At 36.3% G+C, this 14153-nt stretch overlaps 1 protein-coding gene across 4 annotated transcripts in view; it reads left to right on the top strand.

Moving 5' to 3' along the window:
* Positions 1–14153, top strand: part of ALCAM (activated leukocyte cell adhesion molecule) — a 211876-nt gene that overhangs the window by 166254 nt on the left and 31469 nt on the right. For all 4 annotated transcript variants that reach the window (XM_072812481.1, XM_072812479.1, XM_072812480.1 and 1 more), the window contains exons 7-8: positions 9240–9367; positions 11142–11274. In XM_072812481.1, the coding sequence (XP_072668582.1) occupies positions 9240–9367; positions 11142–11274 (261 nt within the window). The remainder of the gene's footprint in view (positions 1–9239; positions 9368–11141; positions 11275–14153) is intronic.

Genomic DNA, 14153 nt, shown 5'->3' with positions numbered 1-14153 from the left:
ATCCACATGCTCTTTGGGCTTTACTTTCAACCTCCCTTTTTTCTTCTGCAGTTACTCAAATAATTGTTTCTCCTTTGGAAAACCTATAGAATAAATGCTTACCCTATCTTAGGATACCTTTTACTTTCCACTTTGTCATTTCTGCACATCTCTTCTGCACATAAGCTATGAATTTTGTAGGAGTTCAAAATGCTATCTGATTACTTTCTGAATAAGGACAGATGAATCAAGGCTTCTGACTGATTGGTCTTCTAGATAGGGGACTTCCATTTTAATGGAAAAATTTATTTTAATAATAAGATCAATTGCATAAGTTTAAATAGGATGCTGTATTCTGAGACATTTTGGTTGACTTTATTTCATAGATTTGAAACATAGAATATCAGACTAAAAAGGAACCTTCTTGATCATCTGACCTAACTCCATTATTTTACTTAGCAGTAAAGGGAGAACCAGAGACGTGCCGTAAATTAGTTGGAATCCTTTTCTGCAATGCCATTCTCTTTCCTATAAGACAGGTGCCAAGATTCAGAGCAAACAGGCTGACAGTCCAGGCACAGCACAATCAATTTCTGTGTCTTTCTAGAAGAGTAGTTAACTACTTTAACTCTCAGTTTTCTTATCTTGAAATGAAAAAATAGCTCAGTGTTGTTATGGAGATTAAGTGAAATCACAAATCTAAAATAGCATCCTATATTGTTCATTAAATTCTTGTTATTAGGTACTATTTTTATTATTTATTATTATATGATCATTATTATTACATAAGCATAGAACTAGAGATATTGTTTTTGGAGAAATGAAAGAAAGAATTTCTTTATTTTAAAAAAATGAATCAAAACTTCTTACAATACTGCCTTACGTAGTAAAATAAGCGAGTACTTCTACATGTGTTCTGGAGAAAGAACAAAAATGCCAGTTGAACCTTTGTAGGGTTTTATCTCCTCTACATAGCTATTTTGGTTCCATATAGTGCAGAACCTTATATAAGAACAACCTGAAATTCCACTTTCCCTAACAATAAGGGATTGTTGTGCCTTCAACTTTGTATATAAGTTCCAACTTATATACTGACTTAAAAGTGAGGATTTAAAGTATTTCATTCCGTACACCTTACTAAAAATCAAATTATTATTTCTGTACGTAAAGGCACAATTCTGTCCAGAAATGTTCCACTGGAAATACACTATCTTGGTGTAAGTGCAAGAGTAAAGATAGGAAAGAGTATCAAGATGAACAATGAGGACTGGGAAACTGGCTTAAGAAAAAGAAGGAATGTATGTTATCAGACACAACGGGTTGGGTAAGCAGAAAAGTCCTCGAATGAATAGGAAGGAAATGATTTTATTTTGGCTGGCTGTGGAGTGCATTTGGCACAGCTTTTGAGAAGGCACAATGTATGCAGTGCTGGGCTTCATGGTAAAGATAAAAAAGTGCTGAAGACAAGAGTTCTGACATTCAGAGTTTAGTACTCCAGTAGAGAAATAAGATACCTACACCAGGAGGAAGTGGTCAGTGCAAGGTTGCAGGTGGTAAGTGACACTCAGAACGCAGTGAACAGCCTTGAAAGCTCAGATGCCCGGGGGCAGTGATTGTCAAACTCTTTTGTGTGCATCAGAATTGCCAGAAGGACTTAGAACACAGATCGCTGGACCCTGCTCTAAGTTTCTCATCCAGTAGTTGGCGGGAGAGGTATTTATAACAAATTCCCTGGTGATACTAATGCTGCTCATCTGAGGACCACACCTGGAGAAGCACTGCTCTGGGTGACTCCAGGGTGGAGAAGGAGGGAGCTAAACAGAAAGGGCAGAGGGTACATTCAGAAGGAGGACATTTGGTCAATTCATCTTGCGGAAGATGCACTAGTCCTTCCTTACCCTATCCAGTCCGTAACGAAGCGGTATAGAATCTGGCTCTTTAATTTTTATGCTTATCTGATTCTGCCTCTGACACTGCCTAAGAATATGCCACCATTCTTCATTGCCAGTATTTCCGTGATTTCCAAAATAATATTCCTTTCTGTTCACTCCAAACTGCCCTCCAAGTTGCTGCCAGAAATATCTTTCTAAAAACAAATGTGACCACGTTAGGTTAGTGCTATGATGAGAATTCTTTAATAACTCCCCAGATCTCTCAGATTAATTTTCACACTCCCCCTGTTGTTTTTTTTCTCTTCCCAGTTTTTATTTAAATTCCAGTTGGTTAACATACAGTATAATATTAGTTTCAGATGTAGGATTTAGTGATTCATCACAACACCATTTGCTCATCACAACTGCCCTCCTTAATCCCCATCACACATTTAGTCCATCCCCCTCCCCACCTCCTCTCCAGCGACCCTCAGTTTGTTCTCTATAGTTAGATGTCTGTTCTATGGTTTACCTATATCTCTTCTTTCCCCCTATGTTCATCTGTCACATTTCAGAAATTCCACATATGAGGAAAATTGTATGGTATTTGTCTTTCTCTCACTGACTTGTTTCACTTAGCTTATTACTCTCTACCTCCGTCCATGTCATGGCAAGTGGCAAAATTTCATTCTTTTTTATGGCTCAGTAATATTCCATTATACACACACACATATAGTAATATTCCATTATATATATATAAATAACATATATTATCACTATTATATATTATATAATGGAATTATATATAAAGGAATATATACTACTGAGCCATATATTCCATATATAATGGAATATATACTATGTATATATATATATATGGCATATATATACCATATATATATATGCCACAACTACTTTATCCATTCATCACTTAGCGGACATTTGGCCTCTTACCATAATTTGGCTATTGTTGATAGTACTGCTAGAAACATTATGGTGCATCCCTTCAAATCAGTATTTTTGCCTCTTTTGGGTAAATACCTACTAGTGCAGTTCCTGGGTTATCAGATAATTCTATTTTTAATTTTTTGAAGACCTTCCATACTGTTTTCCAAAGAAGATGTACCAGTTTGCATTCCCACCAGCAGGTAAGAGGGTTCCCCTCTCTGCATCCTGGCCAACATTTCTACTTTCCTGTGTCGTTACAATTAGCCATTCTGACAAATGTAAGGTGGTATCTCATTGGAGATTTGATTTGTATTTTCCTGATGATGAGTGATGTTGAATATCTTCCCATGTGCCTTAGCCATCTGGATGTCTTCTTTGGAAAAATGTCTATTTATGTCTTCTGCCCATTTTTAAACTGGATTATTTGGGTTTGGGGGGGTACTAAATTTTATAAGTTCTGTATAGATTTTAGATACTAACTCTTTATCAGATATGTCATTTCTGTATATCTTCTCCCATTCTGTAGGTTGCTTTTTAGTTTTGTTGATTGTTTCTTGTGCTGTGCAGAAGCTTTTTATCTTGATGAAGTCCCGATGGTTCATTTTTGCTTTTGTTTCCCTTTCCTCCAGAGACATGTCCATTAAGAAGCAGTTATAGCCAATGTCAAAGAGGTTGCTGCCTGTGTTCTCTAGGATTTTGATGGTTTCCTGTTTCACATTTAGGTCTTTTATCCATTTTGAATTTGTTTTTGTGTACAGTGTAAGAAAGTGGTCCAGTTTTATTCTTCTACATGTTGCTGTCCCATTTTCCCAACACCATTTCTTGAAGAGAATTTGTCGAAGATTAGTTGACCATATAGTTGTGGGTCCATTTCTGAGTTTTCTATTCTGTCCCATTGATCTATGTGTCTTTTTCTGTGCCAGGACCATATTGTTTTGATCACTACAGCTTTAATACAGCTTGAAATCCAGAATGGTGATGACTCCAGCTTTGCTTTGCTTTTTTAAGATTGCTTTGGCTATTCAAGTCTTTTGTGGTTCCATACAAATTTTGGGATTGTTTGTTCTAGCTGTAAAAATGCTGGTGTTATTTTAACAGAGATTGCATTAAATGTGTAGATGGCTTTCGGTAGTATAGACTTTTTAACAAATATTTGTTCTTTCCTTCCATGAGCATGGAATATTTTCTGTTTCTTGTGTCATTTTTAATTTCTTTCATGAGTGTTGTATAGTTTTTAGGGTACAGATCTCTTACCTCTTTGGTTAGGTTTATTCCTAGGTATCTTATGGTTTTGGGTATGTTTATAAATAGGATCGATTTTTAAATTTCTCTTTCTATTGCTTCATTATTAGTGTATCAAAATGCAACTGAATTCTGTACATTGATTTTGTATCTTGCAACTGTGCTGAATTCATGTATCAGTTCTAGCAATTTTTTGTGAAGTCTTTCAGGTTTTCTACATAGATTACCTTGTCATCTGCAAATAGTGAAAATTTGACTTCTTCCTTGCCAATAAGATGCCTTTTGTTTCTTTTTGTTGTCTGATTGCTGAGGCTAGAACTTCCAGTATTATGTAAAATAACAGTGATGTTTGCGAGTGGATGTTTCTCTTGCTTCTGATCATAGAGGAAAAGGTATCAGTTTTTCCCCATTGAGGATGATATTACCTGTGAGTTTTTCATATATGTCTTTTATTATGATGAGATATGTTCCTACTATCCCCACTTTGTTGAGGGTTTTTATGAAGAATGGATGTTGTAGTTTGTCAAATGCTTTTTCTGCATCTATTGAAAGGATCATATGGTTCTTATCCTTTCTTTTATTAATGTGGTGTATCATGTTGATTGATTTGCAAATATTGAACTCTGGCCACCCAGGAATAAACCCCACTTGATCCCAGTGAATTATTCTTTTAATGTACTGTTGGATTTGATTTCTAGTATTTTGTTGAGAATTTTTATGTCCATATTCATCAGAGATATTGTCCTGCAGTTCTCTTTTTTTGTGATCTCTGTTTGGTTTTGGATCTGGGGTAATGCCGGTCTCACAGAATGAATTTGGAAGTTTTCCTTCCTTTTCTATTTTTTGGAGTAATTTGAGAAGAATAGGTATTAACTCTTCTTTAACTGTTTTGTAGAATTCCCCTGGGAAACCATCTGACTCTAAATTTTTGTCTGTTAGAAAATTTTTGATTACTGATTCAATTATTTTGCTGGTTATTGGTCTGTTCAAGTTTTCTATTTCTTCCTGTTTCAGTTTTGGTAGCTATATGTTTCTTGGAACTTATCCATTTCTTCCAGATTGCTCAGTTTGGTGGCATATAATTTTTCATAATATTCTTTTATAATTGTATTTCTGTGGTGTTTGTTGTGATCTCTCTTCTTTCATTTGTAATTTTATTTACTTGAGTCCTTTTTCTTTTTCTTTTTTCTTTTTTTTTTTGATAAATCTGGTTAGTGGTTTATCAGTTTTATTAATTTTTTCAAAGAACTAGCTCCTGGTTTCATTGATCTGTTCTACTATAATTTTTTTTGTTTCTGTATCAATGATTTCTGTTCTAATCTTTACTACTTCCCTTCTGCTGGCTTTAGGTTTCATTTGTTGTTCTTTTTCTAGCTCCCTTAAGTGTAAGGTTATTTGAGATTTTTCTTGCTTCTTGAGGTAGGCCTGTATTGCTATGGACTTTCCCCTTATGACTATTTTTGCTGCATCCCGGAGGTTTCAGACCATCATATTTTCATTTTCATTTTTTTCCTTATATTTCTTTATTTCTTCTTTAATGTCCTGGTTGGCCCATTCATTCTTTTATAGGGTGTCCTTCCAATTTTTTCCTTGTGGTTGGCTTCAAACTTCATAGCCTTGTGGTCAGAAAATATGCATGGTGTGATCTCAGTCTTTTTGTACCTGTTGAGTCCTGATTTGTGATCTAGTACGTGATCTATTCTAGAGAATGTCCCATGTGTACTTGAAAAGAATGTATATTTTGCTGCTTTAGTATGAAATGTTCTGACTGTATCTTTTAAGTTTGTCTGGTCCAGTATGTCATTCACAGTCATTGTTTCCTTGTTGATTATCTGCTTAGATGATCTGTCCATTGGTGGAAGTGGACTTTTAAAGTCCTCTACTATTAATGTACTATTACCAATGAGTTCCTTTATGCTTGTTATTGTTTACTATATTTGGTGGTTCTCACAATCATTAGATCTTCTTGTTGGTTAGACCCCTTTATTATGATATAGTACCCTTCTTCATCCCTTGTTACAGACCTTGGTTTAAAACCTAGTTTGTCTGATATAAGAATTGCTATTCCAGCTTTCTTTTAACATCCCGTTTGCATAGTAGGTATCTCTCTATACCCTCACTCTCATTTGTAGGTGTCTTTAGGTCTAAAATGAGTCTCTTGTAGGCAGCATATAGATGGGTCTTGTTTTTTTTATCTGATCTGACACCCTATGTCTATTGATTGGTGCATTTAGTCTATTTACATTCAGATTAATGATTGACAGATATGAATTTAGTGCCATTTTATTACTTGTTTTGTTGTTTCTGGAGATTTTCTCCATCTCTTCCTAGTATTTGTCACTTTTGGTCTTTCTTTCCCTCTCAAAGTTGATTTTGATGAGAGTTCTCTGTGCTTCCTGGACTTGGATATCTTTTCTTCCCCAGATTAGGGAAGTTTTCAGTGTAATTTCCTCAAATAAACCTTCTGCCCCCTTTTCTCTCTCTTATTCTGCTGGGACTCCTATGATACAAATGTTATGTTTGATAGAGTCCCTGCATTCCCTAAGTCTACTTTCGTGATCCAAGATTTTTTCTTTCCCTCTTTTGTCTTTTTAAAAAATATATCTTATTTATTTATTCATGAGAGACAGAGAGAGAGAGAGAGAGAGAAGCAGAGACACAGGCAGAGGGAGAAGCAGGCTCCAAGCAGGGAACCTGACGTGGGACTGGATCCCCGGTCTCCAGGATCACGCCCTGGGCTGAAGGCGGCGCTAAACCGCTGAGCCACCCGGGCTGCCTCTTTTGCCTTTTCATTCCCAATTTCAATACACCTCAAATCCCTTGCAGCCATGGTCCTGCACTATGTCTCAATCTTCATCATTTCACTCTGTCTTTTACAGTTCTGTTCTGTTTTCCAGATTCCTCCAGTAGAATTCTACTTATATGCCTATCCATTTGCTATCACTACCTTACGTTTGTTTTCTAGCAAACATTTACTTATTCTTTAAAACCCAGCTGTAGCATCAATTCCTACCAGACACTTCGCAGTCTCATGCAACTATAAGCTACCAGCGATCACATCATATGCAATTTGTATGTTGTTATAGTCTTAATTGCTTGATGTCATTATAAATATATTGAAAGCTATGCTGTTTTCAACTGTGTAACTTCAGCACTTAGTGCCAGCACAAAATATATATTAACTAAACAAATGAATATATGATTGGACAGTAGATAAACTGAACAAATGAATATATGATTGGACAGTGGATAAATGGAGATGGGACAAAGAAAATTTGAGTAGACTCTTGCTTATTATGTAGTGGTATAAATGGAGTAGTGAGGTATAATTCTCACCTGAAGAGTTCAAGGCAATCATGGATATCAGGTTAAGAAATTTTTATTTCAATCTTCACATTGTAATCTTCAAAACATTACTTCAGAATACTGATTTAGAGGAAATATGTGTGTGTGTGCGTGTGTGTATGTTCATATATATGTTCATATATATATTTCATATATATATATGAAAGAGTAGAATGAGAGACTAAGTTTGATGGCAATGTTTCAGGTGTAGCCTGGACTATGGAAGTTTTAGTGGGAATAAAAGCGGAGAATCAGACACAAAACATAACATTAACCATTAAGACTTGGTGACAGAGTGGGTAAGAGAAAACCAGAATAATACCTGGAAGAATGATTTACTAATGAACAGAATAGAATTCTGCGAAAAAGTCAGGGCAACAGGAGAGCAAGAAATGGTTAGTTTTGTTCGAGGCATGGTAGTTGGACAGCTAGAAAGTTACTGTTAAAACTCAAATCTCTCTGATCTCAGTGTAGTTCTTCAATTCTCTAATACAGAGCAGAGCCTATTGAAAGGAGACACAGAGAAGGGAAGTTTTGAAATAAAGCAGGAAGTCAGACAGATTGTGATCCTAGCTGTTCTGGTGTCAGCTTTGATTGAGTAGTCTTGCAGTGACATGCAACAGGCCAAAAACAGTCAGTGAAGGACTACATAAAAGAGTGAAGAAGGCGTAGAATTGGAAGGCCAGTGGGGGATAAAAGCCAGACTTTATTTACCTTCCAGCTTTACTGGGAGCTGGTAGTCAGGGAACTACCTCAGGGAAATTCAGAAAAACTAACAAAAAGTATATTAAACCAATCACTGTTTAGCTTCAGAACATTCTGGGCAAATTGTCAGAGAGGCCCAAGCATGAAGAAAAGGCAACCAAGCAATCTTTACCAACCACTCAAATTTTTTCTGCATTTTGATCCTAAAAAGATAAATAAATGATAGCAGGAGATAGGAAAAAAACTCTGAATCTGCCACTTATTTGTTTTATTAGCTAATTAAAAAGGAGATCTTCATAGATTATTATTCTACTCTCATTCTTATTTTCTTTTTCTTATTATCCAGCTATATAACAAGTATATATATGAGAAAATGGGTCATTTAGAGTTGCCAATACCCTCTCCTCTTATTTTCTGTTTGCTAGATATTGTATCCAGCCTTTAATTTCTTTAGTGTTCTACCGTTAGCAGTAGCCTCTACTAAAGAATACCCTTTAGCTCTATTTTCTCCAGAAAAGTGACCAAAATGGAATGAAGGTTGTAGCTTGGCTCCAATGAATAGAACAGAATTATAATACATTTACAGTCTGTTGATTGTTTATAAGGATCTCATTCAGGTCATGGGGTTCATCTTTTTGAAAACTGAACTATTCTCCTATATGCCAAAAAACTGGCTGGCATTGCTTAGCTCATGTCTCTTTTTATTTAATATAAGGTATTATTATGTAAGATGAGTGTAGGGGTGCCTAATAGTTTTAGCTACTGTGCTGGCTGAGCCAGGCTTTCCAAACTGTGAGCTTCTTGTAATATAGTTAAATGTCCTTATAATGAAATCATGCAATGGGATTGTTCCTACTGGTCTTTTACACATAAAATAATTATGGTCATTCCTACCTCAGTTAAAGACATTTTGCTAAGAAGAAATTGGTTTTTATGTAACAGGGTCTCTTTGTAGTTTTCTCTAACCAAGATTAGTACTTGGTATAGCAAGTAGCTATTAACTTCAATCCTTCTATAAAAGGATACATTTAAGTAATTACCATTACTAGCTTCTTGAGAAAATTGTGTATAATTTAGTCATTTATATTGTATGTACAGAGTAATTTGTACTTGATGAAAATGGTTAACTTGTGTCTGTGACTCTTGCAGATCCTACTGAGCAAGTGACAATACAAGTGCTGCCATCAAAAACTGCCATCAAAGAAGGAGATAATATCACTCTTAAGTGCTTGGGAAATGGTAACCCTCCTCCTGAGGAATTTTTGTTTTACCTACCAGTAAGTGCTTAAGGGTTATTACTTGAACTAGACTACTATCATTTTGTCCTATTGTGTAGCAGCTGGCTGCCATTAAGAATTGTATGTACTTGGGAAGCTTAAGAGAGAAAGGTGTCATCCTTGGGGACAAGGGATACCTGTAGAATGTCTTTTGATAGGTTGGGCTTTCTCATTTTGTTTTGTTTTGTTTTGTTTTTGCATCTAACAGTGAGCTTGCCTTTTTTCTCAGTGTCAAGAGATTTCAGGGAAAAAAGAAGTAAAAAGCTGATCCTAGGAAACCATAATTACAAAAACTCAAGTTTTCATTATCCAGATAAGCTATAAGAATATGTTCCTTCAAAAACAGATAACTCTAAAATGAAGAATGATGATTCCAAATCTACCCACAGTGCCTTCCTGAACACATCTCTGAACCTCCGAAGTAGGACCATTCTGTTGCTCATTACATTTAGCTTGATAGAATAAAGCTAGGGGCTAGATCTTGCTATGGTATATGGTCTTGAAGGGCCCGATCCTCAACTTTTATCAGTGTGATAGCTGAAGGGAGTGATACATAGAGAAGATAATTTGGAACATTCCTCTCGGATGTGTTCTAGATATCATGGTAGTATGGAGTCAGACTAGGAGAGAGCTGTTAAGGACACTTGTTTACTCTCCCGGAGCTCTTCCCAGGTTTGTGTATGACATAACCTTCCACTGAGAGAAACCATCTACTATATATTGCATTTGCCTAAGGGATATGTTTACAAATGTGCCCCACTACCTTTCTCAGCAACATTTAAGAATATCATCTACTGCTTTACTTAGAAGACTAATATAGCTGATTCTTTTAGACTTAAATGTCGGTAGGAAATGTTGTTCCTCCCAATAAATAATAGTATGTCCTTTTTTTTTTAAGATTTTATTTATTTATTCATGAGAGACACAGAGAGAGAGGCAGAGACACAGGCAGAGGAAGAAACAGGCTCCATGCAGGGAGCCTGATGTGGGACTCGATCCCAGAACTCCAGGATCACGCCCTGAGCCAAAGGCAGGCACTAAACTGCTGAGCCACCCAGGGATCCCCAATAGTATGTTCTTTGAACAGTACGTTCAAAAACATACTGTTTTTGTTCCATATGCAAATGAACTTCTGAAACTAATTATGTTTCTACTTTGGCTATCAGGGATGACAGTCAAATTTGTGTCTTAGCTTTAACAACAATATCTGATGATTATTTTTTTGTTGTTGTTACTATATGTTCCTAGTTCATCTATATTCTTTCTTAGTTTTTCTTTATCTTCATTCTTTTTTTTTTTTTTTTAATTCCCCCCAATTTCTTTCTTCCCTCTTCCCCTGGCCCTTTTTCCCTCCCTCCCGCCCTCCCTTCCTCCCACCCTTCCTTTCTTTTTTTCCCTCTCCTTTTTATTTGGATTTGTGGCATGTTTTGTTTTATGCTGCCTCAGATCTTTTTGTTGAATTAGGCAAGACATGAATATAAAATGAGATATTAGAATTTTTTTTAAATCTGCTTTAACTCTCAAGTTTGAGCCATGCTGTCAATAGAATAGATGCCATCAGTACCATGTTTATTAGCTCCTCAAATTTCTTAGAACCAAAATTGCAATTATTTTTCCAGAAATCAGACAACACAAACTCTACTCTCATTTGTCCAACCATAGAAACAGATTCCTTTTTTTCTGACATAAGAAAATGCTATTTTCATCAAGAAATATAACTCATCTCATTGTAGCTACCTAGTGTAATCATCTGACATTTTACCTCTATCAAAAGGGACAGCCTGAAGGAATAAGAAGCTCAAATACTTACACGTTGACAGATGTGAGGCGAAATGCAACAGGAGACTACAAGTGCTCCCTGATAGACAAAAAAAGCATGATTGCTTCAACAGCTATCACAGTTCACTGTAAGTCACCTTATTCTGCATTACCAACTTCACTTGAAAGGCCTCTAATAGTCTAACTTGGCTGTCTTTTCAAATAAATTGCAACTATATTTTTCTTAAATACTGTGGTTTCAATAGACTTACTGAAGTGCATCAGAGCAAACTCAGCTTTGGTTCAGATTTACGCTGCAACATTGAAATCTTGAGTGGATCTAATAAGTGCAACTTTTGACAGTTGGTAAACTTCCTTCTTCTTTCTAAATGTCTTCAATTTGTGGTATCAACAAAATATTCACATAGATCTTAAAGAAATTACTCATTTTATTTTTTAAGGAAATATTTAGATATCTTGAAGTTCACAAGGTTTGCACTTGCCCCAGAAAGAAGTATAGATTAAGTACCTTTTTAAAAAAAGTTATTATTATTACAGAATAACATTAGCACACAAAATTATGTAGACTCAACTTTTGGAAGCAGCAGAGGTAGAGACCAATAAAAGCCATTTATTGGTCTCTTTATAGAAGAATAGTATAGAAAATTTCTGGAAATAGACCTCTTCAAAATCACCCTACCCATACCTATTTATTAACTTTTAACCTGCTTTTGATCTCCAGATACTCTAAAAGTTATATTTAGTCTAGTGTGATAGGAAGAGAGAGACATCTTTTTTATAGTTTAAGTCCTTTATTTTGTAATTTCTGACAATCTATGTTCGTGATGAACCTGATGCATTATGGAAATGGGGAACTAATTTGGACTGTTCCCCAGTGACACTAGAATTTACAGAGTGTTTAGGCAAATGTCAGCCTTGCTTACAGGTATAGGCCAAATGTCCTAGGAATTCCTTTGTACCCAGTAGTACCTCTAGACATGCTCCATTGCAATAAAGTTTCTCTAGATCATGATCTGCTCTAATCCCATTGAGTATGAAGGGTTTCTTTGTTTCAAAATTGAAAGAGACTAGAAATTGTTTTGAGGAAATGGTTCTAAATCTCTCATCTGACCTATAATGCTTGGAAAACATATAGGAGAGGAGTTAAAACTTTGAGGGAGATACAAGGAGATACATTGGGGAATAGAGTAATCAGAAGGTTGCTTTTGAGTGTCTGATGTTGGGAGCACACCCTGGGGAGCCTTGTAAAAATAGCAGACTGTTAAGAAGTGTTCACAGCCAGGCCATTTCTCTCTTTGCGCCATATTCATGTTGTATAGATCTGAATGTGTCTGCCATCAGGAGCTGGCTAGAGAGAAAACAGTGATCTCTCAGGATAAAAACAATGCTGCTTTTTATCTGAGGACCAGTCAGCCCTGGGACCATTTAACCAGCCTGTTCTATGACTTAAAAAAAAAAAAGAAAAGAAAAGAAAAGAAAAGAAAAGAAAAGAAAAGAAAAGAAAAGAAAAGAAAAGAAAGAAAAGAAAAAAGGGATGTGAGAGAATATAACCAGCAGATAGAATTTCCTGGGAAGGAACTCTCTGATATCATTGTCCATGAGATTTGTGGGCCAATAACCAATAATCCAGTGTTTGAAGATGGTACAGTAAGCCTGTGTTTGAGAGATGCCAACTACTTAGGACCCTAAAGGAAAGGGCCCTTATTTGTATCACTTACAGTTTCAGCAGGGAGGGAGAGTTGACAGCGTGACAAGGCAAAAGACTTGGGTGCAGCCACATTGTCCCTCAATGATCAGCTGTGATCAAGAGAAACAAAATTAAACAAAAGTATGTTAACAATTTAATTGGATTTCAGTGCACTTAATTGGATTTAAATGCTTTCTGGTTTTGAAAGGTAGACTATAACATCGGGCTTTAAGGCCTATATTTCTCTTTAAAAGCTGAAATAAAGATTACAAATAAATGAAGATTCTACTCTGAATTACATGAAATGGAAACATAAAAATCCTATTTTTTGCCCATTTATCCTTGATTGCTTGTTTGTTGTCTGAAAACAAGATTTGTCTCCTTTCCATAGATGACTAAAGGGAGTGGGGATAGAGAAGCAGCAAGCCACACTCGCTCCTGTTTACAGAACAGACCCCCTCATCAGGGCTCTCCGCCCACCGATCCATAGTTGCTGATGAAGCGTCTGCTACTCCTCTGGCGATTCATGCACGGATAGATTCTTCATCAGAACTTCCAAAGTCCATCATCAGCCTTTAAAATCACTTCTTTTATCTTCTCACTGGCAACTTCACTGTCCAACTAGCAAAACTTTCTAACTCTCCCCAAGTAGAATTTTCATCCAAATGTAATGAATCCACATTTTCTGAAGAAACTCCATTTTTCTTTCTCTGGGACAATGCATATTTTAGCATTAATGAGAAACTCTAAAAGAGAAACTCTTTCCTTCTTTCAACAATTGTTTTCCAGAACCTGCCACGTGGCAGACACTGTGAGTGAACAGTGACAACTCAAGGGCCGGGTCCTACCTTCAAGGTTCTTACAATCCAACAGGAAAAACGAGTGTTAAAAATGATGGTAGCAAAAAAAAAAAAAAGATGGTGGCAAACTATCAACCACGTGCAAGAGCGTGGGGTGCAAGAGGAAGTCCCCACTGCTGTAGAACAAAGTCTCACTTCTTAGCATGGCAAGCAGAGCCCTTTACAAAGTCTGGCCTCCAATAATTATATAGGTTTATCATTCATGTGTTATGACCATTCGTAGCAAATTACTCACTACTAGGAAGTCAGGCACACTCTGTCAGCAATTTGCCTTTATTTATGTGGCAGAAATTTTCCCTGTATCTCTATTATCAAAACCCTTCTCAACTGTCAGGGGCCACGAGCAGATACTGCCTCATATACCCAGCCTTTATTACTGCTTTGAAACCCCTTTTGGCTCTGTTCTCTACACTCCCATGTCTTTACTTGTACCTCTGTTTATAGCCCCTTCCTTTAGTTT

The sequence above is a fragment of the Canis lupus genome, chromosome 35 (genome assembly GCF_048164855.1).
Source record: "Canis lupus baileyi chromosome 35, mCanLup2.hap1, whole genome shotgun sequence".
In the NCBI taxonomy this organism is placed as follows: Eukaryota; Metazoa; Chordata; class Mammalia; order Carnivora; family Canidae; genus Canis; species Canis lupus.
Note: the sequence above shows the minus strand (reverse complement) of the source record. Positions and strands in the feature narration are given on the sequence as shown.